The sequence below is a fragment of the Suncus etruscus genome, chromosome 17 (genome assembly GCF_024139225.1).
Source record: "Suncus etruscus isolate mSunEtr1 chromosome 17, mSunEtr1.pri.cur, whole genome shotgun sequence".
Taxonomy (NCBI): domain Eukaryota; kingdom Metazoa; phylum Chordata; class Mammalia; order Eulipotyphla; family Soricidae; genus Suncus; species Suncus etruscus.
Window position 1 is genome coordinate 21926716 of NC_064864.1, and position 25202 is coordinate 21951917.

Here is a 25202-nt window from a genome sequence, read left to right on the forward strand (position 1 = left end):
TTTGCAAATGTGTGCTTTAATTTTAAGATGAGATCTAATATGATGCAGTGTCTTGTGGGAGATCAGTTTGAAAAGATGGGGATGAAATAGGACCTGGTCTCCCTCCGCTGCCAGCCAGCCATGACTGCCAGGCCTGAAGGTGGGTGACATTCCTGGAGGCAGCAGAAAGCAAGCACAGGGAATACAGGCTCTGCCCTGGGGGTTCCTGGGAATTGGAGGTTGGCACCTACCCCCAGGCCATGGCCTCAATCCCTGGTGCATGCCCAAGTCAGCTGCATTGGAGCTTAGGATCCTTTCCCTGTGAGCCAGGACATGTCACCGGTCCTGCAGGAAGGAGGGGAGGAGTCAAGCCAGAAGAAGACAAAGGTTCCCACTCAGCACCATGAGCAATGGCCTTTGGGATAGCAGGGGACCTGCATTGCACTAGGCTGGTCCTAGCAGGCGGATACTTGGGCAGAGGAGGGACAGCCATTGGGTGTTGGCTCTGGGCTGAGGTAGGAAAGGCTCAGAAATGTCAGCAGGAAGGACAAGCCACGTACTTGCTATGCAGCACAAACAGCCTTTGCGAAGTCAAGAGGGGGAGAGAGAAAGAGAAAGAGGCCAGGAAAGAAGAGAGCATGTTATTCATCCCATCTCTTCCTGGATCCTTGTTATTTCCAGACTGAGGTGTACCCCTGTCCCATGGCCTCCAGGTTGGGGGCTCCTATTCAGGAAGGCAAGCTGATGGAGTGAATCCCATCAGCACCACGCCAAGATAAGGACACTGGCTGGAATCTGGTGGTTCATACCCCCCAAATAATCAGCTTACCCCTCAAATGTCCCTAGCTCCATTTCCTGGATTGTGTGCAGATAGCATTCAGCTTGTCCAGGTAAGTGTCCAGGCCTTGATCCCTCCCTCCACACAGGCCCTGCTTCAGCACACAGTCCCTTTTTGTGTATCTCCTCAAGAACACTTATGACCATGCCACTCTCATACCATCACCCCAACCCCACATGGCTCCACCCCGTGAGCTTCAGACTGACAGACAGAGGGAGTGGAGAGCAGAGTTATGAGGCAGCTGGCTGTGTGGACACCCTAAGCCAGCTCCTCAGGGGACTTCTCTACCCTTTTCCCTTCCTTCCGGTGCCTATACTCACTCCACCTCCCACTTCCTAATGGGACTTCTCTGCCCTCGCCCCTTCCTTCCGGTGTCCACACTCACTCAACCTCCCGCTTCCGAATGGCCCGGCCCGAGGCCAGCACCTCCGCCACCTTGGACACAATGGGGTCGTAGTTCATGCTGGCCACAGCTATCACCTCATCGCTTCTGCAGATAAAGAGAAGACCACAGAGCTTGAAGCCTATCGACAGTGGCCCCTTCCCCTCCAACATGCCTGTCCACTGGTGCCCACTGGCAAGGATAAGACCAGGACGTGGAGATCATCCTCAGAGAAGGACCTGCCTTCTCTGCTTCCATTTAGTCTTTGGTCTCTACATAGACTCTGGGCTCCATTGGGACCTTCCAAAATCTCCAGCTTTTATCTCAAGGGCCCAAGATTGGACTCTTATTTTTGGAGCACTTATCTAGAAGCATATCTACCTATGTAAAAACCATGTGTCGATACCTATCCCCAACTGCTCGGATATGAGGCTGCTAGAGTTACTACCCCACTTTTTCCCTTTTTCTACTCCCGCTGGCATCTATTCCACCTTTCTTGTTTTTGTTTTTGGGCCACACTCGCAATGCTCAGGAATCACTCCTGGATCACTCAGGGGAAAAATTGAAATGCCTGGAATCAAACCCAGGTTGTCTGCACAAGGCAAGCCCCGGTTCGGCCTTTCAAGTCTCTCTGGAGTGCAGCTTCTCTGGGATGATTCCCCCTTCCCAATGAGTTCTCTTTGCTGCTCTCACTTGGTATAAAAAGCCACGAACTTGAGCTCCTCCAGATCCCCCTGGATGATGACGTCGTCGAAGCCTTCTCCATACCCTGAGGGTCGGAAAGGCGACAGCAACCAAGTGAGCCAGATGGAGAGGACGGACCTGGCTCCAACCTGCAACCCTGGAACTGGTCCACCACTCAGCAAGCTCTGGATGCCTGCCTAAGACTGGCCTGGCCCAGGCCTCGGGATGCTCCAGGCCCTGCCCCAGCTCCAGGCCCCACTCCCAGCCCGTAGCACCGCCTCCAGGGGGTCCTTCGCCCGCCCCCTCGACCCCTCTAGTACCCGCATAGCGCAGGCTCTTGCCGAACATGGCTGTCCACAGGTAGGGTACCGTGCTGATCTCCGCCTCCTGCGCCAGCATGTTCTGAGCTGCCACACGCCCTGCGGGACCCAAGGCCGTGAGAGCCTGACCACAGCCCTCACCCGCCCCACGCTGCCTTCACTGGCTCTCTGGGCACTCCCGATATGTGGAACCACTTATCACATCCCCTGTGGTCCAGAGCATCATCCTTCACTCAGCCCACAGGTCCGCTCTCTAGTGGGCAACCGACCAGTGCCCCAGTGGACACAGGCTGCAAAAGAGCCACTTAGATGAATTCTCTGGGGAATCTGGATGCAGAACCCTGTGCCTGAGGGGCAGGCTTCCTGGGGATAGCAGAGTTGCCTGTTTTTGAACTCAGACAATTCATTAGTCAGGGGCTGAAGAGGATGGCAGAGAAGCCCAGATGCTCCAGGGAAGCAGAGGTGACAGTGGCACCCATGGCATGAGAGAACAGTGCTGCCACCAGACCTGCCAAACCCGGAAGCAGTGGGTCTGAGCAAGAATGGGCACACCCCTGGTTTCCATGTAGATTCGACAGTGCATGAAGCACAAGACTGCAGAAATGGGCAGTCAGTTCCCAACTTTCTGAGGCAGCTAATCTGCTGGTACCTGCAGCTTATGAACTAGCCAGATGTGCACAGTGGGCCAGGCAAGGCTCAGGGACCACCAGAGGCAAAGGAAACTGCTCTGCAGGGCATGGTGCACACCTCCCAGGCCCTGCATGGAGCAACTGGATTCAAAGCCCTTGGGGATCCTAGGCACTGAGTGGGACCATTCTGCATCCTCTCAACTCCCTTGGCTGGGAGCACATGGAGCATCTGTATGGGTGAGTTCTCTAGAGAATAGAAGGGAAGGGATGGAAGGAGGGTGGGGCTGGGACTGCGTACACCCACAAACACTGGAGGGAGGTCTCTGGCAGCGGGCACCAAAGCCTGCTCTGTGCTCTGGCTTCCTCACCAGGATGAGACAGACCTGACAGGCCACCTCAGAGCCTTCAGAGACTAGTCAGTGACAGGGCGGCCATAAACCCAGCACTGAGTCCCTGGACCAGAGTCCCTGCTTGCACCACAGATTGGCTGTACCCTGGGCGTGAGCCATCTGCCAGTGTGGAATATTCACTTTCCGGTTGTTCCTCCAGGCCAGGGGGAAGGTGACGGCATCGCCGGCTGCAAACACACCTGGAACATTGGTCTGCATCATCTGTGGAGAAGTCCTGGACTCGGATCTAGCCCTTTGGTCATTCACAGCCCTCATCCTTCCCAGCATGCATCTTACCTTGTTGACAGGGATGAAGCCTCGAGAATCCAGACCAATGCCACTCTGCCTCAGGAAGCCTGTGGCGGGCACCGCACCTGACAAGACAGAGCAATGGGGCCTCTGCCCTCCTGGCCTTTGATCTGCTCCCTGAACCCCTACCTACTCCATCTCACTACCTACCCACCCATATGCTCAAATTTAGACTCTCCACAGACTACCCATCCTGTGGGATTTTGGGGCTTGTTTCTTCTGCCTGGACCTCAGGGAGCACTTCCTCCATGAAGCCCTTCAGGAAACACTTCTTTAGCATGCTATACCTCCTAGCCCTGTAGTGCTGCCCCTTCCAGCATTGCCCCACAGCCCTCATGGAATCAGTTACTAGTGGGCAGTGGTGTTAAGCATGGATGGTTTAGGAGCCAGAGCGATGGCATAGCAGTAGGGCATTTGCTTTGCATTGCAGCCAACTGGGACAGGCCCGGGTTTGATCTTCAGCATCCCATATAATCCCCCAAGCCTGCCAGGAGTGGTTTCTGAGCACAGAGCCAGGAGTAACCCCTGAGCATGTATGGTGTGGCCCAAAACAAACATGAAAAGCATGATTGGTCCAATGGCCAAGCTCACCAATGCCCACCACGCAGACGTCAGCCCGTATGACCTTGCTGCTCTTCAGGACAACCTCCTTCAGCTGAGGGGAGAGGGGTAGTGAGCAGGAGCCCCACCCTGGGGCAGCAGTGGAAAGTAAGGAGTTAGGCCCACCTTTCCCTCGTGGGCCCGCAGTTCCGACAGCTCCGTCTGCATGTAGAACTTGACGTGGTTGTTCTCAAACATCTGCCAGAGCCGTGGGCAGGCGAGCAGTGAGCAAGAGCCATGGGATCGGGAGGAGGGATTGGTCCCCCCAGACTCTGGGACTCACCTTCATGAGGGCACGGCCAACACGCTCCCCCAGGAATCTCCTAAAGGGGGTCTCCTCCAGCTCCACCACCGACACAGAGTGGGCCTTCTCCGCCAGATACGCGGCCACCTCCATCCCTGGGCCAGGGCAGCAGGGGACAGGCTGGCATCCTACTGCGCCGGGGGCCAGTGTGGAATGCCAGGGGCCCAACTCAGCCTTGTTGCTCACCCAAGAAGCCGGCCCCCACGACCACGGCGTTGCGGCCCCGAGCCAGCCTCACCACACGGTTGGCATCCTCAGGCGTCCGGATGGTGAACACGTTTTCTACCTCTTTGCCTTTGCAGCTCAGGGTCTTAGGGCTGAGACGTGGTGGCCACTCTCATGAGGGGCCCTTGATTCCTCACAGCCCTCCCTCATCCTGACTGATTCCCAGCAGAGGGCAAAGTGGGGGCCCCCACCTGCTCCCCGGTGCCAGAAGCAGCTTGCTGTACTCCAGCTTGAAGCCGTCCTTGAATACGACCTTCTTGTTCCTCACATCCACGGTGACCACCTGCAAGCCACCCAGCAGACAGTGAGCTTGGGCTGGCTGCTCTCTTCTGGGACCTACACCATGCCCAAAACCCAATGTCCGGGCCCGGAGAGATGGCACAGCGGTGTTTGCCTTGCAAGCAGCCGATCCAGGACCAAAGGTGGTTGGTTCGAATCCCGGTGTCCCATATGGTCCCCCGTGCCTGCCAGGAGCTATTTCTGAGCAGACAGCCAGGAGTGACCCCTGAGCAATGCCGGGTGTGGCCCAAAAACCCCCCCAAAAAAAAACAACCCAATGTCCCCACAGGAACTGTTTCCGGGGCACCTTTCACCTGCACTTACCAGGTTCTCAATCACTCTTTTTTTTTTTTGTTTGTTTTTTGGTTTTTGGGCCACACTCTGTGATGCTCAGGGGTTACTCCTGGCTATGTGCTCAGAAATTGCTCCTGGTTTGGGGGGCCATATGGGATGCCAGGGATCAAACCGAGGTCCATCCTGGGTCAGCTGCGTGCAAGGCAAATGCCCTACTGCTGTGCTATCACTCCGGCTGGCCCTGTTTCTTTTTTGTTTTTGAGTCACACATGGTGAAGACCACAGCTCAAAACCCAATTTAGTGCTTAGGGTCACTTCCAGCAGTGCTCAGGTGATCATGAGGTACAGAAACTGAACTCAGCAAAGCATGTACTCCAGCCCTTCGTGCTCTCTCCCCAGTTATCACTTTTGGGGGGATGGTCGGGCCACAGTTCACAATACTCAGGGGTTACCCCTGGCTCTGTGCTCAGTGATCCCTCTTGGTGCTGGTAGTGCTCAGGGAACCATACTTGGTGCTGGGGATCGAAACAGGGCAGGCCATGTGTAAGACAGGGAAGTGCCTTAATGTCTGGACTTTGCTTTTATGAAGGACCACACAAGGTTATGCTTAGGGCATAACTATACTCCAGGCTCTGTACTGTGGGGTCACTCCTGGTGGGCTGGGGAGACAGTATGGGATGTCAAGTATAAAACCCAGTTTGGCCATGTGCAAGGCCTTACCCACTGTATAATCTCTCTGGCCCTGTTTTTTTGTTGTTGTTGTTGTTGTTGTTTGTTTGTTTTTGGGCCACACCTGGTGACATTCAGGGGTTACTCCTGACTATGCACTCAGAAATTGCTCCTGGCTTGGGGGACCATATGGGACCCTGAGGGATCAAACTGCGGTCCATACTAGGCTAGCATGTGCAAGGCAGACATGCCTTACGCTCTGCACCACTGGTTCTTAAGCTTTGATATCAGCTTTCCCTCATTTATAAAGTCCCACCAGACTCTCCTCCTGGGCCAGAAGTAAATTACTCATGTCCTCCTCATCCTTTGGGGACCCTGGATGTGGCCATGATCAGCCAGGAGAATCACCTCCCAGTGCCTGCAGCAGGGCTCCCCCACACCTCAGGGGCCTCCCAGACTGCCTGTCATGGTTCCTGCTAAGCATTCCCACCCCCATCCTTGGTTGTACCTGGGCCTCTGTGAGCACCTCGATGCCATAGGTGCGGAAGAACTCCTTAGGCCTCAGAGCCAGCTGCTCAGGCTGTGCATCCAGGGACTGCAGGAGAGAACAAGTGTGAGGCAACTGCGAGGCCATGATTCTGTCCTGTAGCAGAACCTGAAGCCAGCTAGGTCCCAGGGACTATTGGACAAAACTTAACAAACCTAAAAAAATTTTTTTTAAATCTCAGGACCATAATGTGATTCCAAAGTCAAGCACTTGTCTCATTACCCCATCACCAGCCGAGTAAGGTTTTCTGCACACAAAACAGTAACTGAAGACCAACAAATCTAGATCTTTCTGGGTAATCACTAGTGAGTCCAGCATGAGCTGAGATTAATCCTGCATGAGACAGCCAGCAGAACTGGGCATCTGTGGGGCCGGAGCATTAGCACAGTGGTAGGGTGTTTGCCTTGCATGTGACTGACACAGGATGGACCTCGGTTTAATCCCCAGCGTTCCTTCCATCTGGTCTCCCAAGTCGGGACGATTTCTGAGCGCATACCAGGAGTAACCCATGAATGTCACTGGTGTGGCCCATAACAAAACAAAAAAAAAGAACTGGACATCTGGAGCCTGTCCTGGGATCTGTGCTGTGTCCTCACCTTGCTGAGCTTGGGCCGGTCGTAGGGGAGGTAACGGTCCATTGTGCACAGGACAATCCTGTCAGAGAAGCCCTCCTGCCGCAGTGTCTCTGCACACACCAGGCCAGCAGCCCCTGTGCCGAGGGCTCAGCAGTCAGGACCCACGCCCCAGCCCAGCCTGCTCCACCCTGGCCCATGGGACCCACCACTGACCTGCACCCACAATGAGCACATTAGTGCTGCCTCCATGGCTAGCGCTCGGGGAGATGCACTTGGCCATCACCTTGGTTCTTCGCTGCAGCTGCAAAGCCTGGGGGTGACCGAGATTGGATGGACATTGGGGTTCTCATATTCTGCTTCTCCCATCCCCTTCCTCCCCACAGGAGATAAGACTTCATTGCTCCCAGCCCTATACTCTCAGTTCCCTCCAGCCACAGTGCCTTTGCACTTGAGCCAAAGTGTCCTCCTCACCTCTTCCACCCAAGCCACCCACTCACCTGCTTGCTGGCTCGGACATACACCTTCTCCTTCTCAATTTTCACCTGCAAGAATTGTGCTGCTCAGGACCAGCCTTGGGGGTGCTCCAACTCTGCCTCCCACACTTACCACACAGTTGGTCCCACCTGGAATTTGTGCAGACTGTCCAGGCCAGGGAAGTCCTCCAGGTCCCCAGTGCTGACATTAAAGCAGGCGCCATGCCAAGGGCAGCGCACCCGGCCCCGGGACAGCACGCCTAAGTAGGAAAAGCACTAGTCTAAGATCTGGGGTGAAATCCCATGTGCAAGGAGGTGTGTCCCAGGCCTGGCAACCCTGCCCCTCAACTCCAGGCACCTTGCTACTGGAGGGGCTCACAGGCCAAGACCCCCCCACCTAGGATCCTATTCCCTCCTCCCAACTGCCCCCCACCAGCTGCTTACCTTTTACCAGGGGGGCACCATAGTGTGGACACTTGTGGCCCAAGGCATGGAATTCCCCATTGTCCTTCAGCAACAGCACCTTTCCCCAGCCCAGTTCCACTTCCCGCATCCTGGGGACAGCAGCATTCAGCAGCAGGTCTGATCCCCAGCCCCAGTCCCCCCAGCCCCAGTCCTATTGCTGTGCTGCACCCAGATGAGAAGCTACCAAAGGTGGTGATGGGCCAGAACTTGCCCAGAACTATGTCCCAGGCCTCCCCACCCAACAGCCTGCCCCACCCTGGCCTGGACATATTATTCATTTATTTATTTTTGGTGAAGGTGAGGTGCCAGGAATGGAACCTGGAACTTCACCTGGAACATACACCTCAGCCCTCTGAGCCTCTCCCTGGGGCCCATCTCTCCCTGGCTCCCCACCTGAGGTGCTTTCACACCCCACCCAGCCCAGTACCCACTGGCCATTCTCCAGGTCCTTGACGTGGCAGACTGCAGCCTCCACACAATCCTGAGTGCCTGCATAAGGGTGCGGAGCGGGCAGGCACTCCTCAGCGTGGAAATGGCGGGCTGTGCCATTGCCCTGGTAGGCCCGGGGGCTGCCCTTCCCGCTGGCCGACACCGACAGTTCCTCCTTGCCTCGCTCCTTCTCTGGCAGCACCACTTCGATCTTGAGCTCCACTGCAGGAGGGTACAAGCCATGAGGGAGCCAGACTTGGCTAGCCTATCTCCCCAGCCACCCCAAGTGCTCCAGGCAGGGCTGGTGTCTCTGAGTGTGGGATCTCTCTTGTGGCGAGAAAAGCATCAGCTGTACCAGCCAGGCCTTAAAACCAGCAAGCAGCACAGCAGGGATAGCACAGGTGCGGGGCATGCTGGGTTGGCCTGAATTCATTCTGCATCTTCTTTGTTTTGTTTTTGGGCCACATCTAGTACTCAGAGGCTGCTCCTGTCATGTTTGGGGGACCATGCAGTTCTGGGGATCAATCTCAGCCCTTTGACCTACCTCCCTGGCTTATTGCACCCTTCCTTCCTTCCTTCCTTCCTTCCTTCCTTCCTTCCTTCCTTCCTTCCTTCCTTCCTTCCTTCCTTCCCTCCTTCCTTCCTTCCTTCCCTCCTTCCTTCTTTCCTTGCTTCCTTGCTTCCTCCCTCCCTCCCTCCATCCTTCTTTACCTCCCTCCCTCCCTCCCTCCCTCCCTTCCTTCCTTCCTTCCTTCCTTCCTTCCTTCCTTCCTTCCTTCCTTCCTTCCTTCCTTCCTTCCTTCCTTCCTTCCTTTTATCCTTTATCCCAGTCACTCTGTGTCCATCTGTCTGTCTCTGTCTCTCTGTCTCTGTCTCTCTCTTTCTCAGGAATCATATGGATTATCAGGAATTGAACCTTGGTTGGTCATATGTAAGGCAGATGCCTTGCCTGATCTATCTCTATGACCCCATGTTTTCAATTTCTTAAAACAGTAATTCTCACCAGTTAAAAAGCCCATCATTTCCCAAGGATTAGTGTCTCAAGATGTTTGTGTGCAAGGGGGCTGGGGCCTTGGAAAGAAAGGTCTCAGGGGGGTCCTGGGATCTTTTGGCTTTCACATCAGACATTTCCCCTCAATGTGCCAGGGCCTTACACTGGTGTGTGTGTGTGTGTGTGTGTGTGTGTGTGTGTCAAATGTCATCAAAGGATAGTAGGGAAAGAACTCTGTGTGTCTGTGTGTGTGTGTGTGTGTGTGTGTGTGTGTGTGTGTGTGTGTGTCTCACTGGAGATGGTTATTTTCTTCTTTATACTTTGCTGCATTTTCCAAATTCCCTTGAACATGCCCAGAGTATTTTTCTCATTAGAAGGGAACAATAAACAGAATTTTTAGCAGTGATAATCCGGCCTCCTGGGCTGGAGCCGCAGGGAAGACGGCTAAGTGACGGAAGCTAGGTGCCTGGCACGGCTGGGGCCCTCGTGGTGCAGAAAGGGCCTCTGGCCTCCCATGGACCAGGCCCCAGGCTTCCCTTCAGGCCTGACCCTGCACAAACTGTCAGAGCAGCACCTCGGCAGAACGCAACTCCTCATTCACCCAGAGCAGCTAGAGAGTGTTCCCCCTTTCCTTGCCCCCACCCCTGCATGTGTCTCCTCACATGCTCTACTATTCCTCCCACAAACAACCTGGCCTCAAACTGGGGGGCAGGCCCATTCTCCCTCATTCTCATGTTTCAGCCCCCCAGGCACATCAGGGAGTGGGGAAAGTCAGACTCCATGAGAACAGCTGAGCAAGAGGGGGTCCAGAGCACCCCACCATGCTGAGGCTGTTGTGTCAGGTGTGGGGTGGGTGAGGTTCCCCCCAATTCCTCACATTTTATGTAATGGTGCTAGAATGTTTTCAGAAGAATTAAAAAGAAAAATACTTTGGACTCTGCTGACAGCCGGTACGTGAGCCAAAGAGAAGCGCTCGCAGCGCCAGCCTGGACAGGACCCAGCTGATAGCCCAGTCAGGCTCTACCAGCTTCTGCTTCCTTCCTGCTGGTTCCCAGATGCAGCTTAATGGGAAACCAGGAACTGGGGCCCAAGGCTGATGGGGAGAGCAGGGTGTCTCTGCCCGTCCATAGAGCCCCACCAACCCCCAGCTCCATGATCACCCCCGCTGCCCACTCAGTGTTGGCCTGAATCCCCCTGGGTACAGATGCCTTTGTTATAAAAAGTAGCAAACACAGCGCCCACCTCATTCGTCAGGGACAGGGAATGGCAAAGGAGATTATGTAACCCAGAGCAGACATTCAAGACACAAAGTTGGGAAGTTGGATTGTCATCATGGAAGCTTGGGAGCTGGCAGTTTCAGTGAGAAGGCAAGTCTGAGCAGCACTTAGGGCCTAATCAAGGACAAATGACCAGAGGCTAAGGGAGTTCCATCTCCCCCAGCTCTGAAGATAGTGAAAACCTGTCCTGGGGCTATGAAAATGTGTTGCTCTGTAGAGGGCAAGGAAGGGAGCTGCAGAGACTTGTCTGCTCACCTCAGGACACCTCCAACCCCACTGAAACCTCATAATCAAGTGCTCTCACTTCCACCCAAATAGTCCTTAAACCTCTCCCCACCTTACTCAGAATGGGTGCTGGGATCTGCTCCCCACCCTTACCTGCCACCACCCCTGGCAGAGTTCACCCCCCCCCAAAAAAAAAGAGTGAATCATTATATCTTGCAGTGCCACTAATGTGCTGGGCAAGTGCTACGGACAAAGGTCTCACAGGGCCACAATTATTAGTCTCATTTTACATTTTATTTGGGGGGGGGTCACACCCAGTGGCACTCGGGGATTTCTTTTTTTTTTTTTTTTTTTTTTTTTTTTTGTGGTTTTTGGGTCACACCCGGCAGTGCTCAGGGGTTATTCCTGGCTCCAGGCTCAGAAATTGCTCCTGGCAGGCACGGGAGGACCATATATGGGACGCCGGGATTCGAACCGATGACCTCCTGCATGAGAGGCAAACGCCTTACCTCCATGCTATCTCTCCGGCCCCACTCGGGGATTTCTCCGGACTCTGTGCTCAGAAATCATTCCTGGCAGGCTTGGGGAACCATATGGGATGACGGGGATCAAACCCACGTCCATCCTAGGTCAGCCTCATGCAAGGCAAACACTCTACCACTGTGCTATCTCTGCGGTCCCTTCATTTTACATTTGAGAACACAGTCAGAGGGGTATAAGTCACCTACCCAACACTACATAGCCAAGAAGGGGTAGGAATGGATTTTCACTCAAAATTCAAATTATTTTCAGGCCGGGTAGAGCATTTGCCTTGTATTTGGTTAACCCAGGTTTGATCCCCACATGGCTTTCTCAGACCACCAGGAGTAATTCCTGAGCACAGAGCCAGGAGTAACCCCTGAGCATTGCTGGGCGTAGCCCCCTTCAATAACCACATACAGGAGAACAAATAGCACAGCAGGTAAGGCATCTGCCCTGCACAAGGCTAACCCGGGTTCAATACCCAGCATCCCATATGATACCTGAGTGAGGGACCATATGAGCACTGCCAGGAGTAAATATCCTTGAGCATTCTGGGTGTGGCCCAAAAACAAAAAGAGTTCAAATTCTAGGGTCTAGAGAGATAGTACAGGAGGCAAGGAGCTTTGCCTTTCATCCAGCTGACCTGATACCAATCACATAATGGTTTTTGTTTTTGTTTTTAGTTTTTGGGTCACACCCAGCAGCGCTCAAGGGTTACTCCTGGCAGGCTGGGATATGGGATGCCGGGATTTGAACCACCATCCTTTTGCACGCAAGGCAAATATCCTACCTCCATGCTATCTCTCCGGCCCCACATAATGGTTCTTAAAGCACTGTCAGATGGGGCCTTTGAGACAGAACAGTGGTAGGGCATTTGTCTTGCATGCGGCTGATCCAGGACAGACCCAGGTTTGATCCCTGGCATCCCACATGGTCTTGAGCCTGCCAAGAGCAATTTCTGAGTGCAGAGCCAGAATTAAACCCCTGAGTGTGTGTGTTTTGGGTGTGGCCCAAAAACAGAACAAAACAAACAAAAAACTGCCAGGGTTCATTCCTAAGTCTGGAATAGCACCTGAGGGACTGGAGCAGTAGCATAGCAGTAGGGCGTTTTGCCTTGCATGTGGCTGACCCAGGATGGATTCGGGTTGGATGGTCTCCTGAGGAGACCATTTCTGAGTGCAGATTTCTGATTTCTGAGTGCAGAGCCAGGAAAAAAATAAAAGGAATAGCACCCGAGCACTGCACCACTGTGGCCACCCCCCACAAAAGAAGTTCAAATTCTGGGCTAGGGTTATGTGTCTGTGGTCAGGGTTGTGTTCCAGGGGTAGAGTGTGTGCCCGGCGTGTGTGAGAGTTGATCCCTGGCACAGCAAACAGAAGTCCATCCCCCTTCAGCAACACAGATGGTGACTCTGGAGACCACTGCTCTGCCAATATGACCCTGGCCCCCCAAAACCACTGGGAGTACGTGGCCACAAAACAACAACAAAAAGAAAGCTTATCACTTACAGCTACTCACTGCCTCTGGGGTGGTGAGATCTGGAGCCAGGGCTCCCAGATGTACCAGCCTACAAGGGTCCTTTATTTCAGGGATCTCCCCATGGTGCTGGGAAACCTCAAGGTTCTCAGAGTTCTAAGGAGGTTGCATGGTACCAGGGATTAACCAGGCATGCACCACAGCCCTTTGAGCTACCTCCTGTCCTCTATTGGGAAACTTCCACATATTTCTTTCTTTCTTTTAGTTTTTTGTGTTTTGGGGCCATACCCAGTGGTGCTCAGGGGTTACTAATGGTTGTGCATTCAAAATCAGGCTGGCTCAGTGGACCATATGGGATGCGGGGGATCGAACCTGAGTCCGTCCAGGGTCAGCCGTGTTCAAGGCAAATGCCCTACCACTGTGCTATTGCTTTGGCCCACTTCCACACATTCCTGATGGTAAAGGCAGAAGTCAAGACCACAGCCACTGGGACTGGAGAGATAACTCTCAGGGCTAGAGCACAGTCTTTGTAGGCAGGAGGTCTGAGTGCCATTCCCAACCCTGCCTAAATTCCCGAGCACTAGGAACACATTCACAGCAAGGAGTAACTGCTGAGCCCACCAAGTATGGCCTCAAAACCAAACAAAATGGCAAGGCCATTATGGCCATTGTTTACCGATCGAAGCAGGTAGAGTGAGTGATGGGATGGGGACCTAGGCTGGAGCTGGAGACACAGGAAGCTCTGCCTAGATGCATCCCCAAGACCCAGGAAAAGGAGAAAAGCCTCCTGTGCTCTGAGGTAACAGAGCTGACAGTATCAGGTAAAGGGAGCTGGCCAGGTAGGCGGCCTGTTGGAGGTGGAAGGGCTCAGGCCCTTTCTTGGCCTCCTAGGAGTTCCTCATGTGTGATATCATATCATAGCATCCCTTGCCCTTTTTGGTGCTGGGAAGATCAAGATGGGCAGCAAAAAGTCTCCAGGGAGTAAGGACCTGGGCCTTCCCCTCCTACATCCTGGGGGGTGCCAGGCGATGCTGGAACCAGCTGGGCCATGTGGAACAGGATTTCCGGAATAAATGACAAGTGAGAAACAGAGAGAGAAGGAGAAGCAGGAGGAGGAGGAAGGGGAGGAGGAGGAAGAAGAGAGTGGTTCAAGGTCATAAGAGATGAGAGGGAAAGGGAATGCCAAGCTGGGAGACTGCACCCTCTTCAGACTTGGTGAGGTTGGACTAATTTTTGTCAGGAGAAAAACTGGGGCTCAAAGAGGGAATGAAAAGACATGCCCTGGGTTGAGGGTGTCCATGGAGCCCTATTGTCCCTGAGTCTGGGGGGGACCCACAGCTCCCACACAGCAGAGGGCAGAACCCTCCTTTTCCTTGGCCAGAAAGATCCAACTGCTTTTGTCACTTTCAGCTCCCAAAGTCCCAAAGAGGGAGACCCACTGGAAGAAGGCCCCCAGAGGAGGACTTGGGGCCCACATGCCCCCACCAAATCTGCAGCACATTAACATTCAGAGGAGCCTGCTGCTCCCCAGCATGACCTACTTCAGAGGCAGAGAGTGAGGGAGGAGGGAGAGGAAAGGGGGGGGGCAGGGTAGAAGAGGCTGTACCTGGCTTGGGTTTAGAGAAGCAGCCGCCCATGGTGAGTGGGTGGTGGGAGCAGACGGACAGGTGGTGGATCGCAGGATGCCTAGGGGGCCCCTGGTGCGGCTGGACCCCCTGCACCTGTTAGCAATGCTGGAGCAGCCATCCCAGCTGGAGCAGCTTCAAGGTCCTAGGGTGGGGGCAGAGAGGCAGGGGACATTTGTGAGGATGTCACGAGAAACACAGGCTGGGTGAGGCGCTCCCATTTGAGCTGGGAACCAATGTGAATAGGGGAGCCCCTATCCTGGCTGGCACCTGATCTTTGAGGCCCTCCAGGCTTAGCATCCATCTACCCTTCCCCCAGAGACACATTGGCCCATGCCAATGTGCTCCCAGGGCCAGAGTATATTGTCTGCCCCCCAGGGGAGTCCCCTCTGCTTTGACCACAGCCACTTTCAATGCCAGCCAACGAGCAGTTGTGTAAGAAATCTCCAGGGGCTGGAGTGGTAGCACAGTGGTAGGGTGTTTGCCTTGCAAGCTGCTGACCCAGAATGAATAGTGGTTCAATTCCAGGCATCCTATATGGTCCCCCAAGCCAGGAGCAAATGATTTCCTTTCCTTTCTTTCTTTCTTTTTTTTTTTTTTTGTTTTGTTTTGTTTTGTTTTTGGGTCACATCTGGCAGTGCTCAGGGATTACTCCTGGCTCTCTGCTCAGAAATCGCTCCTGGCAGGCTCGGGGATGCCAGGATTCGAACCATCGTTCTTCTGCATGCAAGGCAAATGCCTTACCTCCATGCTATCTCTCTGGCCCCCATCCTTTCTTTTTTCCTTTTTTTTTTTTCTTTTTGGACCACACTCGGTGACGCTCAGGCCATGCGCTCAGAAAGGAGCGATTTCTAAGTGCAGAGCCAGGCAGGAGTTAACTCCTGATCACTGCTGGGTGTGGACCAAAAACAAACCAAAAAAAAGAAATCTCTGATGTCGACTGGCCCCTCAAAGTTCTGCCATCTGGGAACCCAGCACCTTTCATTCTCGAAAGAGGCCTGAACAGATCAGCCTCCTCCCTCGTTTGCTCCCACAGAAGGGACAGGGAACAAAGCTTAGTGCTGCCTGAGAGACCAATGATCCCTGGACATCACCTCTTCCTGGGCTCACAGCCCAGCAGTGGTTGAGGGTGAGAGCAAGGGAGTTGAGGAAGCAGGAGGCAGGGGCCTCCACTCCTCTCAGAGTGCCAGCACTGGCAAGAGAGGGGGTGGGATTGGGCCAGGCCCTGGTCCCCCAGGAAACACAGCTCCATGGTGAGCAGAAGTGGGCAGCTGGCCCAGACAGCTGGAACTGAGGGGTGTGTGTGTGTGTGTGTGTGTGTGTGTGTGTGTGTGTGTGTGTGTGTGTGTGTGTGTAAGAAGGCTAGCACAGCTCTGGCTCTCACTCCCAGGTTTTTTACATTTGCCTACCTGGCTCTTGGTATAATCAGCAGATGAAGAAACTGAGGCATCAAGGGCACGCTAAGGTCAAGGAACAGGCAAGGGGTCTCTGGATGGCCCCTTCAACCTGACCATTTTACTTAGTTTCTTTTTTCTTATTTTTTTGGGGGAGGGGGAGAAGATCAACTCCTGGATCTATGCTCAGAAATCACTCCTGGCAGGCTTGGGGACCATATGGGATGCTGGGGATCGAACCCAGATCTGTTCCATGTTAGCAGCGTGCAAGACAAACGCCCTACCGCTATGCTATCACTCTGGCCCCTATTTTACTTAGTTTCAAGATGGACAGGAACTTAGAAAGCTCCTAATGACTACTTCCCTGCAGGCTTCGCTAGAATAGGGGGGTTGGGAGCTCATCACAGACACAGACAGAGCCCCCAACGTGGTCTTTCCAGAGCTGGCCATCGATGCCCAGACAGTGGAAGCGACACTGCCTGCACTGGCCTTCCTACACCCACCCCACCTCATCCTTCTCCTTCTGGAAGGAAGTTCTTGCCAGAGTCTGTCTTCTGGGTAGGCGGAGGCCTGCAGCCTCTCCGACGGGTATCTGAGAGCAGGGCTTAGACCAGAGAGGTAAGGTGAAGGAGAATGGCTCTTATTGGCCCCTCATCTTATTGTCCTAGAGGTGCCCAGGATAGGTAAAGACAGGAAGCAGAGCCCACTTCCCGGGATCCCTAGGCAGTAAAATTTGGCTTTTGCTTGCTTGGCCTTGCACAAGGTGCTGCTTCCCAGAGCTGGGCTAACCCTGGGGCTCACCCTGGAACCCTGCTTCTGCTGAGCTCCACAGCTCAGAAAAGGTAGGACCACGGTTTGCCACCATAGATGTCTGGCTGTTCTTCCCAGGTGCTGGAGTCCACACTCAACAGAGGTTAGGGTGTGGAAAAATCTGCTTCTGTGTGTGTGTGTGTGTGTGTGTGTGTGTGTGTGTGTGTGTGTGTGTGTGTGTAAGTGTGTGTGTGGGGGGGATGTCGGAATGATAGCACAGCAGTAGGGTGTTTGCCTTGCATGCAGCCAACCCAGGACTGACCCAGGTTCTATTCTCGGCATCCCATATGATTCCCTGAGCCTGGCAGGGACGATTTCTGAGCACAGAGCCAGAAGTAACCCCTGAGCACTGCCGGGTGTGGCACACACACATGGTCTGCTGGGGAGGGCTCTCCTCCAAGCCTGCTCCCTGCAGCCCTCCTGTCTCCTAGTGTCTCCTCAGAGGCAAAAAAATAATGACAAGGGGCACAACAGGGGGGAGCCCCCCCAAAGTTGTCCAGAGCTGCCTCCTGCCACGAGCTGGCCAATGCTGACCGGAAACTTCTTCCTTAAAATGAGAGAGTGCTAACTACCCCCCAACAGGCTGAGTCCTGTCCCAAGGGGGCTCCTTTCTTTGACTGGCTCTACAGCAGAGCCCCCCCATCACTCCTTATTTCCCCCCACCTCCCACACCCCTTCTTCTCCCCCCCAACCCAAATTCGACTTTCTTGAACTTCCCTCCGGCTTCCAACCTTCCTGCAGATGGCATCCGAGTGCCTCAGTCCCAGCATTCAAGTTTAGGGGTGCTCACCTCGCCTCCCCCTCCGGCACCCCACACCCGCACCCCAACCCAAATCCAGCTCAGGTGCAAACCTCCCGCCGGTGCAATTGCCGCTCCGCTGCCCGGGACGCGCTTTCCTGAAGCCTGGGGACCTCCACCTCGTGTCCCCCTCCTTGCACCGGGGCACCCCAAAAAAAGGGGGGGACCGCGCCCAGCTGGACCCTGGGGTGAGTTCGAGTCCGGCGAGTCCGGATCAGGGGAGAAAGCAAAAGCGAGGAGAGCTCAGCCCGGACGCCCGCCCCGCATAGCCCGGGCGGGTGTCGGGGTGCAGCTGGGGTCCCCGCGGGCGCACGCTCACCTGGGCTCCGCGCCGGCCCGGGGTTCGGGAGCCTCTGGGGCCGCGGCCGCGGGGGACTGGGAGGAGCGGGGGCGGGGCCGGCGCTGCGGCGACACTGCGGCCCGGAGCCCGCACTAGCGCCGCCCCTTGGGCCCGCAGGTGCGGGGCGGTTCGGCTCCCCGGCCCGGCCCGGCCCGGGGCTTGAAGTCCCGACACCGGCCCTGATCTGGACTTGGGGGGCTGCCCCTGCACTTCTGGGCCTGGACACTTCGGTGACCACCCCCCTCCCCACTTCTGGAGAGGTGCCCAAGTGGGCCGCAGTTGGGTTTGGGTTCTTTGAACATTTTTTTAGGGGTTCCTCCTGGCTCTGCGCTTAGAAATTGCACCTTGCAGGCTCTGGGGATCATAGGGGACGCCGGGGATCGAACCCCTGGACAGCAGCGTGCAAGGCAAACGCCCTATCGCTGTGCTGTCTTTCCAGCCCCTTCTTTTTCCTTCTTTCTTTAAGTCTCCGAACCGAACCTTGGAGGAGAGGAGGAGTGGACTCGTGGAGGGTTTCAAGAAGGAGAGCCAAAGTACTTTAGGGTGCTGCACCCGGATTAGAACAGCACCTGCCAGGCCTCCTGGCTCCTTTCCTTCCCCACTTCTGTCAATGCGTTTTGTTTGCAAATCCTATTTTTGTTTGTTTGTTTTTTTGTTTTTGGGTCACACATAGCAGCACTGAAGGGTTTCTCCTAGCTCTATGCTCAGAAATCGCTCCTTGCATGCAAGGAAAACGCCCTACCTCCATCTATCTCTCTGGCCCCTCAAATCCTATTTCATGACATCTTCTCTCCCCAATTCGTTACTACACTTAGAACTTCCTGGGACCCCAACAAGCACAGCGCAATAGTAGGATGACCCTTTTCCTCCAGAAAGTCCTTTCTGACCAACTTTTCTCACTCAGGCTCACGCAAAACCCAGACCCTGTCTTGGGTGTTCAGAGATCTGCGTTTGGTCACGTAGGGCTTTCTCTTCGAGCACACTGGAATCAACTCAGGAATGGAAAAGGAAATGAAGGAGAAAAAAAACATTCTAAGGAGTGATGTCTCCTCTGGCAGCACAGCAGGGACTGGTTCTTGTTGGGTGCACTGTTTTGGGGTGGAGGTTTGGGGCCACACTGATGGGCCATAGAGGCTACTCCTGGCTCAGTGCTCCAGCAGTGCGGGAAGAGCATGGGATGCTGGGGAAGGAACCCAGGGCTCCTGTTTTTAAAGCGCCTGTCCAGCCTCTGAGCTCCTTGGTTCTGAAAGCACTTTGCTGCTCCCAGGAGGACCAGAGTGAAAACAGAGACAGTCCGCCATGTAGGGGGTTTGAGGGAGCAGTTCATACATGCCCACCCCTCAGAGGGACTGACAGTACATTTTAGTACTGGAAAGCTACTGGGTGGAGCCCACCAGGGGCAGCCTGCATAAATCATGGGCTCCCTTCAGATCATCACACAGGAAGGACCTGTCATGGGACAGAGGGTGCTGCTTGTTAATGCCCTTGACATTCCACCTCCTGATCCCATAACCATAGTCGCTTCCCTTGCTAACCCTTTTACATTGATTCCCATCAAGGCCCCACCTTCCATCCAGGAAAGCCGGACATGCCTTGAACACGGACGTGGCCGCACAAACACTCCTTTCCCCATCGTGATGCCTTGTGGAAGGGTGGGCATGCCTAGAGAGGTCTGGGCTGAGCAAAAGCCAGTTTCTTGAGCTGTTTGTTTTTGCTCGTTTCCTCAATTTCTGAGGCATCGTGATTTACAAGACTATTGATAGGGCTTCATGCATACAATGTCCCAAAACCTCGTCCTCCACCAGTGTTGCTTCTGTCCACCAATGAAGGTTCCTTTCCACCCACCCCTCCTTGGCAAACTCAGTTCTGTAGACCAACTCTTGGGTCCTGTTGTCTTTTGCCATTTGTTATTCCCTTGCTGTTTCTTTGCATCCCACATATGAGATTGTTCATTCTTTGTCTATCTTTTCCTGACTGACTTCACTCTGCATGATACCTGTCTAATCCCATCCACGAAGTTGCAAAATGGCATCATTTTCTCTCTTCTTATAGTCAAGTTACTGCATTTTGCATGTATGCCACAGTTTATCTTAGATATTTGGGTCTTGGCTACTCTGAATAGTACTGCATAAAACATAGAACCACAAATGTCCTTTCAAAAGTGTTTTTTGGACCCTTGGGGTAGATGCCAAGAAGTGAAATTGGGGGGCTGGAGAGATAGCATGGAGCTAAGGCATTTGCCTTGCATGCAGAAGGTCGGTGTTTCGAATCCCAGCATCCCATATGGTCACCCGAGCCTGTCAGGAGCGATTTTTGAGCACAGAGCCAGGAGTAACCCCTGAGCGCTGCCGGGTGTGACCCCCCCCAAAAAAAAAAGTGGAATTGCTGGGTGGTTGGAAGTTCAATGCTTCATTTTCGGGAATCTCTCTCTCCCTCCCTCCTAGTGGTGTTGGAGAGACCACATGAAATGTCAGGGATTGAACCCAGGCTAGCCACGTTCAAGGCAAACATCCTCCCTACTGTACTATGAGCCCTGTTTTCTTTCTTTTTGATCTTGGGGGCCAGACCCGGTGACACTCAGGGGTTACTCCTGGCTATGCATTCAGAAATCACCCCTGGCTCAGGGGACCATCTGGGACGCCAGGGATTAAACCTAGGTCTGTCTGGGTCAGCCGCGTGCAAGACAAACGCCCTACCGCTGCTCTATTGCTCTGGCCCTGAGCCCTGTTTTCTACCTCAGGTTCTTTGGAACATGGGGGAGTAACTGCAGTGCCCCTAACCGGATCACCATGAAACTACAGAGCCTGGCATGGACTGTAGAGGGCGCTCAAACTGTAGACTAGAGGGACTGTGCTAGGGCGCCAGGGATAAAACCAGAAGCATAGCGCAGCAGGGGGACCATCAAAGAAAGGCACTTTCACATGAACTGAAAGTGTCGCACAGAAACCCAGGTGCCAGCGTGGATAAGAACCCCTCGAGCAAAAAAGCAAGAATAAAGCCAAGTGACAGTGCTGCCTTGCCTGAGGGCAAGACTGGGATGGATCAGGTGAAGGAGCTCTAGAGAGACCCAAAAGGATTCAGAACCTCAGGCAGCTTGAGCACTTTTCAACCTAAGGAAGATCTGGGAGGACAATAGCACCCACCCCTCACTCAGCCTTACTACTATCAAGTTGAGGTGATAGCTGAGGGAAACTGAATACCAGGTTGCAATATGAGTTGACGGGCAGCAGAAAGCCCCCTCTACACCTAGCAGATACCCAAAGGTCAGAAAGGGGTTGCCAAAATCTGATAAATAGGTGGGGGAGTTGTGTGAGCAGCTGGTAACCTAGGGTTAGGGACTGTCCCTGGAACTCATCCCCCCAGCCTTAGAGCACTTCCTCCTCCTCCTAAGATTTATTTCCTTTAACTTCCCCCATTAGGCTCACTTTTCTCACCAGTCTGCTGTAGGACCTCAGCCTGTTCAGGATGGTCTTTTGTTATCTGTTTTGGGGCCACACGCAGTGGTATTCGGGTCATTTCTGGTTCAGTGCTCAGAGACTGCTCAGGCAAAATTTTGTGTGTAGTCCTTTGAGCCCTAGATTCAGTTCCCATCGGTTAGGTGAGGGGTGGCTGTTAATATTTCACACTAGAACTGACAAGGCAAGCCCTCTACCTGCTTACTATCTCTCTGGCTCCTTTCTCCTGCTTCTGTGTATATGAAACATGGAAAAAATATTCGCAAGTGGACTTGCTTCAATGTTCCTAGAATGATTCTGGGAATACAAATAAACTGGAAAGATTCTGGGAACTGATGCCTTTCATTGCGTGTTTTAGGCCACACCTAGTGGTGCATAGGTCTGGCTTTGAGTTCTGGGGTGATTCCTGACAGGACCATATGGATGAGTGCTGAGGATTGAACCCAGGATAGCTGTAAACAAGGCAAACACCTTACCCGCCGTACTATCGCTTCAGTTTCTAGGCCCATCTTTTAATTTGTGGGCCATACCTGAAGGTGCTCAGGGCTTACTCCTACCTCTGTGCTCAGAGATCATTCCAGATGGGGATTGGGGTCATATGGGGTGCTCAGAAGTGAATCTGGATCAACTGTTTGCAAAGCAAGGCCTTACCCTCTGAACTACCTTCCCCAGCACTGTAACACCATCTTTTCCTTTCCACTTTAAACATGGTGGTTTACAAAGTTGTTTCTGGCATTCTGTGTTCCAACAATTCCACCACCAGTGTAACATTCCTTCCATCACTGTCCCATTTCCATTTCCCAGTCATCCTCAAGTTGTCTCTTTAGCAGGGACGATAGGACTTACTTTATATTGCTTGTTACAACTATATGATAATGGAATTATGGGCCCGGAGAAATAGCACAGTGGCGTTTGCCTTGCAAGCAGCCGATCCAGGACCAAAGGTGGTTGGTTCAAATCCCGGTGTCCCACATGGTCCCCCGTGCCTGCCAGGAACTACTTCTGAGCAGACAGCCAGGAGCACCGCCGGGTGTGGCCCAAAAAAAAAAATGATAATGGAATTATAAACAAAATATTCAGTAAAATTTGTGAGAATTGGGGCTGAATAGTACAGCAGTAGGGAGTTTGTCTTGCATGCAGTGGATCCAGGACAAATGGTTTGAATCCTGGCATCCCATATGGTCCCCTGTAGCTGCCAAGTGATTTCAGAGTGGAGCTGGGAGTAACCTGAGCACCACCAAAAACCAAACAAAAATTTGTGAAAATTGTTATATTCCACAATGTCGAGTCATGGTCAGGTGGCTCAAGCTGTTTTGTTGCTAAGTATTGTTTATTGGTTTTGTTAGCCTTGAGTGACATCTTTGCTACTTAGATATCTAATTGGTACATTCCTACTTTGGGTGCCAGCACTGAAACATTTGGAGGTGTCCAAATGTATATGCAGCCACACATTCAAGAAACTCCAAGTTTTGTGGAGCTGAGCCATGAAGCTGATGTGTGGCTGTAGGATTTCTGTGGCTGCCAGGGCTACCAGAAGGAAGAACTGGGGCAGGCTGCTAGCCTCAGCAATTCTCAGCATCCAACCAGCATACCTGGAATTTTGTCATTTAGGTGTCTACAGAGATTAGTAGTGAAGTTGGGCCATTGGCATGGTGGCCATTATGAGGTATACCTAACTCCATCTTTTTATTTTGGGGGGGGAGGCACACCAGTGCTCCTAGCTCTGTGCTCAGGGTGCCATATGGGATGCTGGGGATTAAAGCCGGGTAAATTGCGTGCAAGGCAAATATCCTACCTGCTGTGTTATCACTCTGGCCCTTCATCTTTTTTTTCTTTTTTAATTTGTTTTAGGGTCACACCCGGCAGCACTCAGGGGACCATATGGAATGCCGGGATTCAAACCACCGTCCTTCTGCATGCAAGGCAAACACCCTAGCTCCATGCATATCTCTCCAGCCCCATCTTTTATTAAATTTTATAATCCCTTCCCCCCAGTGCAGGGGGGGGAAGCCTGAGGACCCCTGGCACCCACTTCTGGCCACTTGGGCCAGCACCCAGGGAAGGCCTGGAGTCCAGGGGAAGAGAGGGGGAAAGTTGGGGGCCTGCCAAGCCTCCCAGCACCCCCAAGCTAGGGAGAAGGCCCATGGCCTGGAGTCTCCCCAAACCCCATACCTGGCAAGAGCTGGCCTCCAGAATCAAAGAGGGAACTGGATAACTGGAGCAGATATCTGCTCGCCCTCCTCCCCTAATTAAATTTTTTTTTGAAAATTAAGTTCTTCAAAGGTATCTGAGCACGAGTATTTTGACAATTAGAGGCAAACTTTCCTCCAAGTTCTGCAGAACCCTCCAGGCTGAAGTGCTAGTACAGTGGGTAGGGCACTTGCGTTACACCTGGGTTCTATCTGCAGCACCACACATGGTACCATAAGCCCTGCCATTGGTGATCCCTGAGCAAGACCCAGGAACCTGAGTACTACTGGTGTGGCTTCCAACAAACTAAAAATTCTGTAGAATTCTCATAGAAGCTTAAGTACATATTTCAGCAGACAGAACTATACGAATAAATATGGATTACAAATATTTCCTGGAAAAAAATTAAAAGTATTTCCTGAAACTCATTTCTGGATGTTTACCACAAAATTTGGCTCCCGTCAGAAACGTGGGTGCCAAAGTCCTTGGACAAGTAAATGCACTCAACAATACTTTACACTACTTACCTAAAGACCTCTTCATTGATCGGCAGAACATTTACAGATAAACAGAAAAGGATATAGTTGAGTCAATGTCCTCTAAGATTGAGCAGGCTAAGCTGTTCAACTTTCTCACCCAACTCTGCCTACTACTTTGTGCAGAATACTTCCTAGAAGCCTACAGGCATGAATGTCTAGAATAAAGTTACTTATTCTGGTGGTGGAAAGGATTTTAATTATTGCCTCATGTTCAGAAGACTGAGCACTGCTCCAGTTCTCCTCAAGCACCTGCTGGGAGACAGCTGCTCTTTCTGTCCAGAGACCCCAAGTGAGGGAAAGGACCTACCTCAGCCAGTACCTGCTCTGTTTCTAGGTGAGAAGTAGCAGAGCTACAGACCGCTAAAGAAGCACAAGGTGTTTCACTGTTCCGTAGGCGTTCATGAGGTGCTGTATTGCTTGAGAGCTGGTGGAGGGGCCGCCTCCGGGCAGCCCTGAGAAATACTGAAACACCGAAGCTGCAGCCACCACTAGCTGATGCATGTTTTATTGAGACAATGTACAAACAGGCCATGGAAACAAGGGCTCTGATGCTGGGACCAGTAACGTAAAACGGAATACAAAAATAAAAAGGCACTAATCTGTTAAGAAAAGACACTCAATGTATTCTAAGAATATAAGTCATTTAATACTGTTAATTTTATAGCACAAAATAAAACAAGCTATGATCCAAAAAATAATTTTAAAAGCTTACACAGAAAATATTATTGCCTTGAAATTTATGATCTTTTAAGTTACAGGTCAAAAGAGTTTTGTGTTGTTGTTTTAAAACACACAGTGAAGACCGTCTACATTAGAAGCAAGGCCACTGTTCCTCCGGCAGAGACAATGACCTGTCTCGGGGAACTTTCCTTCTACTTCTTAAGAATATACAACAAGCTCAGTGTCCACACTGACAGCAGTTACCAAGGACAGAGTTCTCTGGTCCAAGAGGGTGGAGTTCGAGACAGAGCTCAGTGGTGTCCACAGAAAGCACGAGTCTTAGGTACTGTGTTAAATCAAGAACTTACTCATTGTAAGAGGTTAATGATCAGAATATTAAAGGATTAAATAAACACCTGGCACAAAACAGAAACAACATCCCTTTGCAAAAATAAAATGTTCATATTCCTCTGAGCAAACATTGAAAGAGCAGTGGCCAGTTGTCTGTC

The 25202-nt window shown here is 52.7% G+C and overlaps 1 protein-coding gene across 4 annotated transcripts; it reads right to left on the reverse strand.

The window, feature by feature from the left end:
* AIFM3 (apoptosis inducing factor mitochondria associated 3) lies at positions 1-24433 on the reverse strand. 4 transcript variants are annotated; one of them, XM_049790676.1, is made up of 21 exons: positions 24392-24433; positions 14488-14651; positions 8393-8612; positions 7941-8050; positions 7647-7756; positions 7521-7565; positions 7237-7333; positions 7045-7157; positions 6410-6496; positions 4851-4942; positions 4621-4751; positions 4414-4529; positions 4257-4328; positions 4122-4185; positions 3519-3595; positions 3326-3443; positions 2204-2302; positions 1893-1968; positions 1203-1307; positions 540-560; positions 1-324 (listed from the first exon to the last, which is right to left on the reverse strand). In XM_049790676.1, exons 2-21 carry the CDS (start codon positions 14516-14518, stop codon positions 285-287), a joined length of 1824 nt encoding a protein of 607 aa, XP_049646633.1. In that variant the 5' UTR covers positions 14519-14651; positions 24392-24433; the 3' UTR covers positions 1-284. The 4 variants fall into 4 exon arrangements, with proteins under 4 accessions (XP_049646633.1, XP_049646631.1, XP_049646632.1 ...); XM_049790674.1 differs by lacking the exon at positions 24392-24433 and adding an exon at positions 17829-17948; XM_049790675.1 differs by lacking the exon at positions 24392-24433 and adding an exon at positions 17563-17639.
* Between the last annotated feature and the right edge of the window lie 769 nt (positions 24434-25202).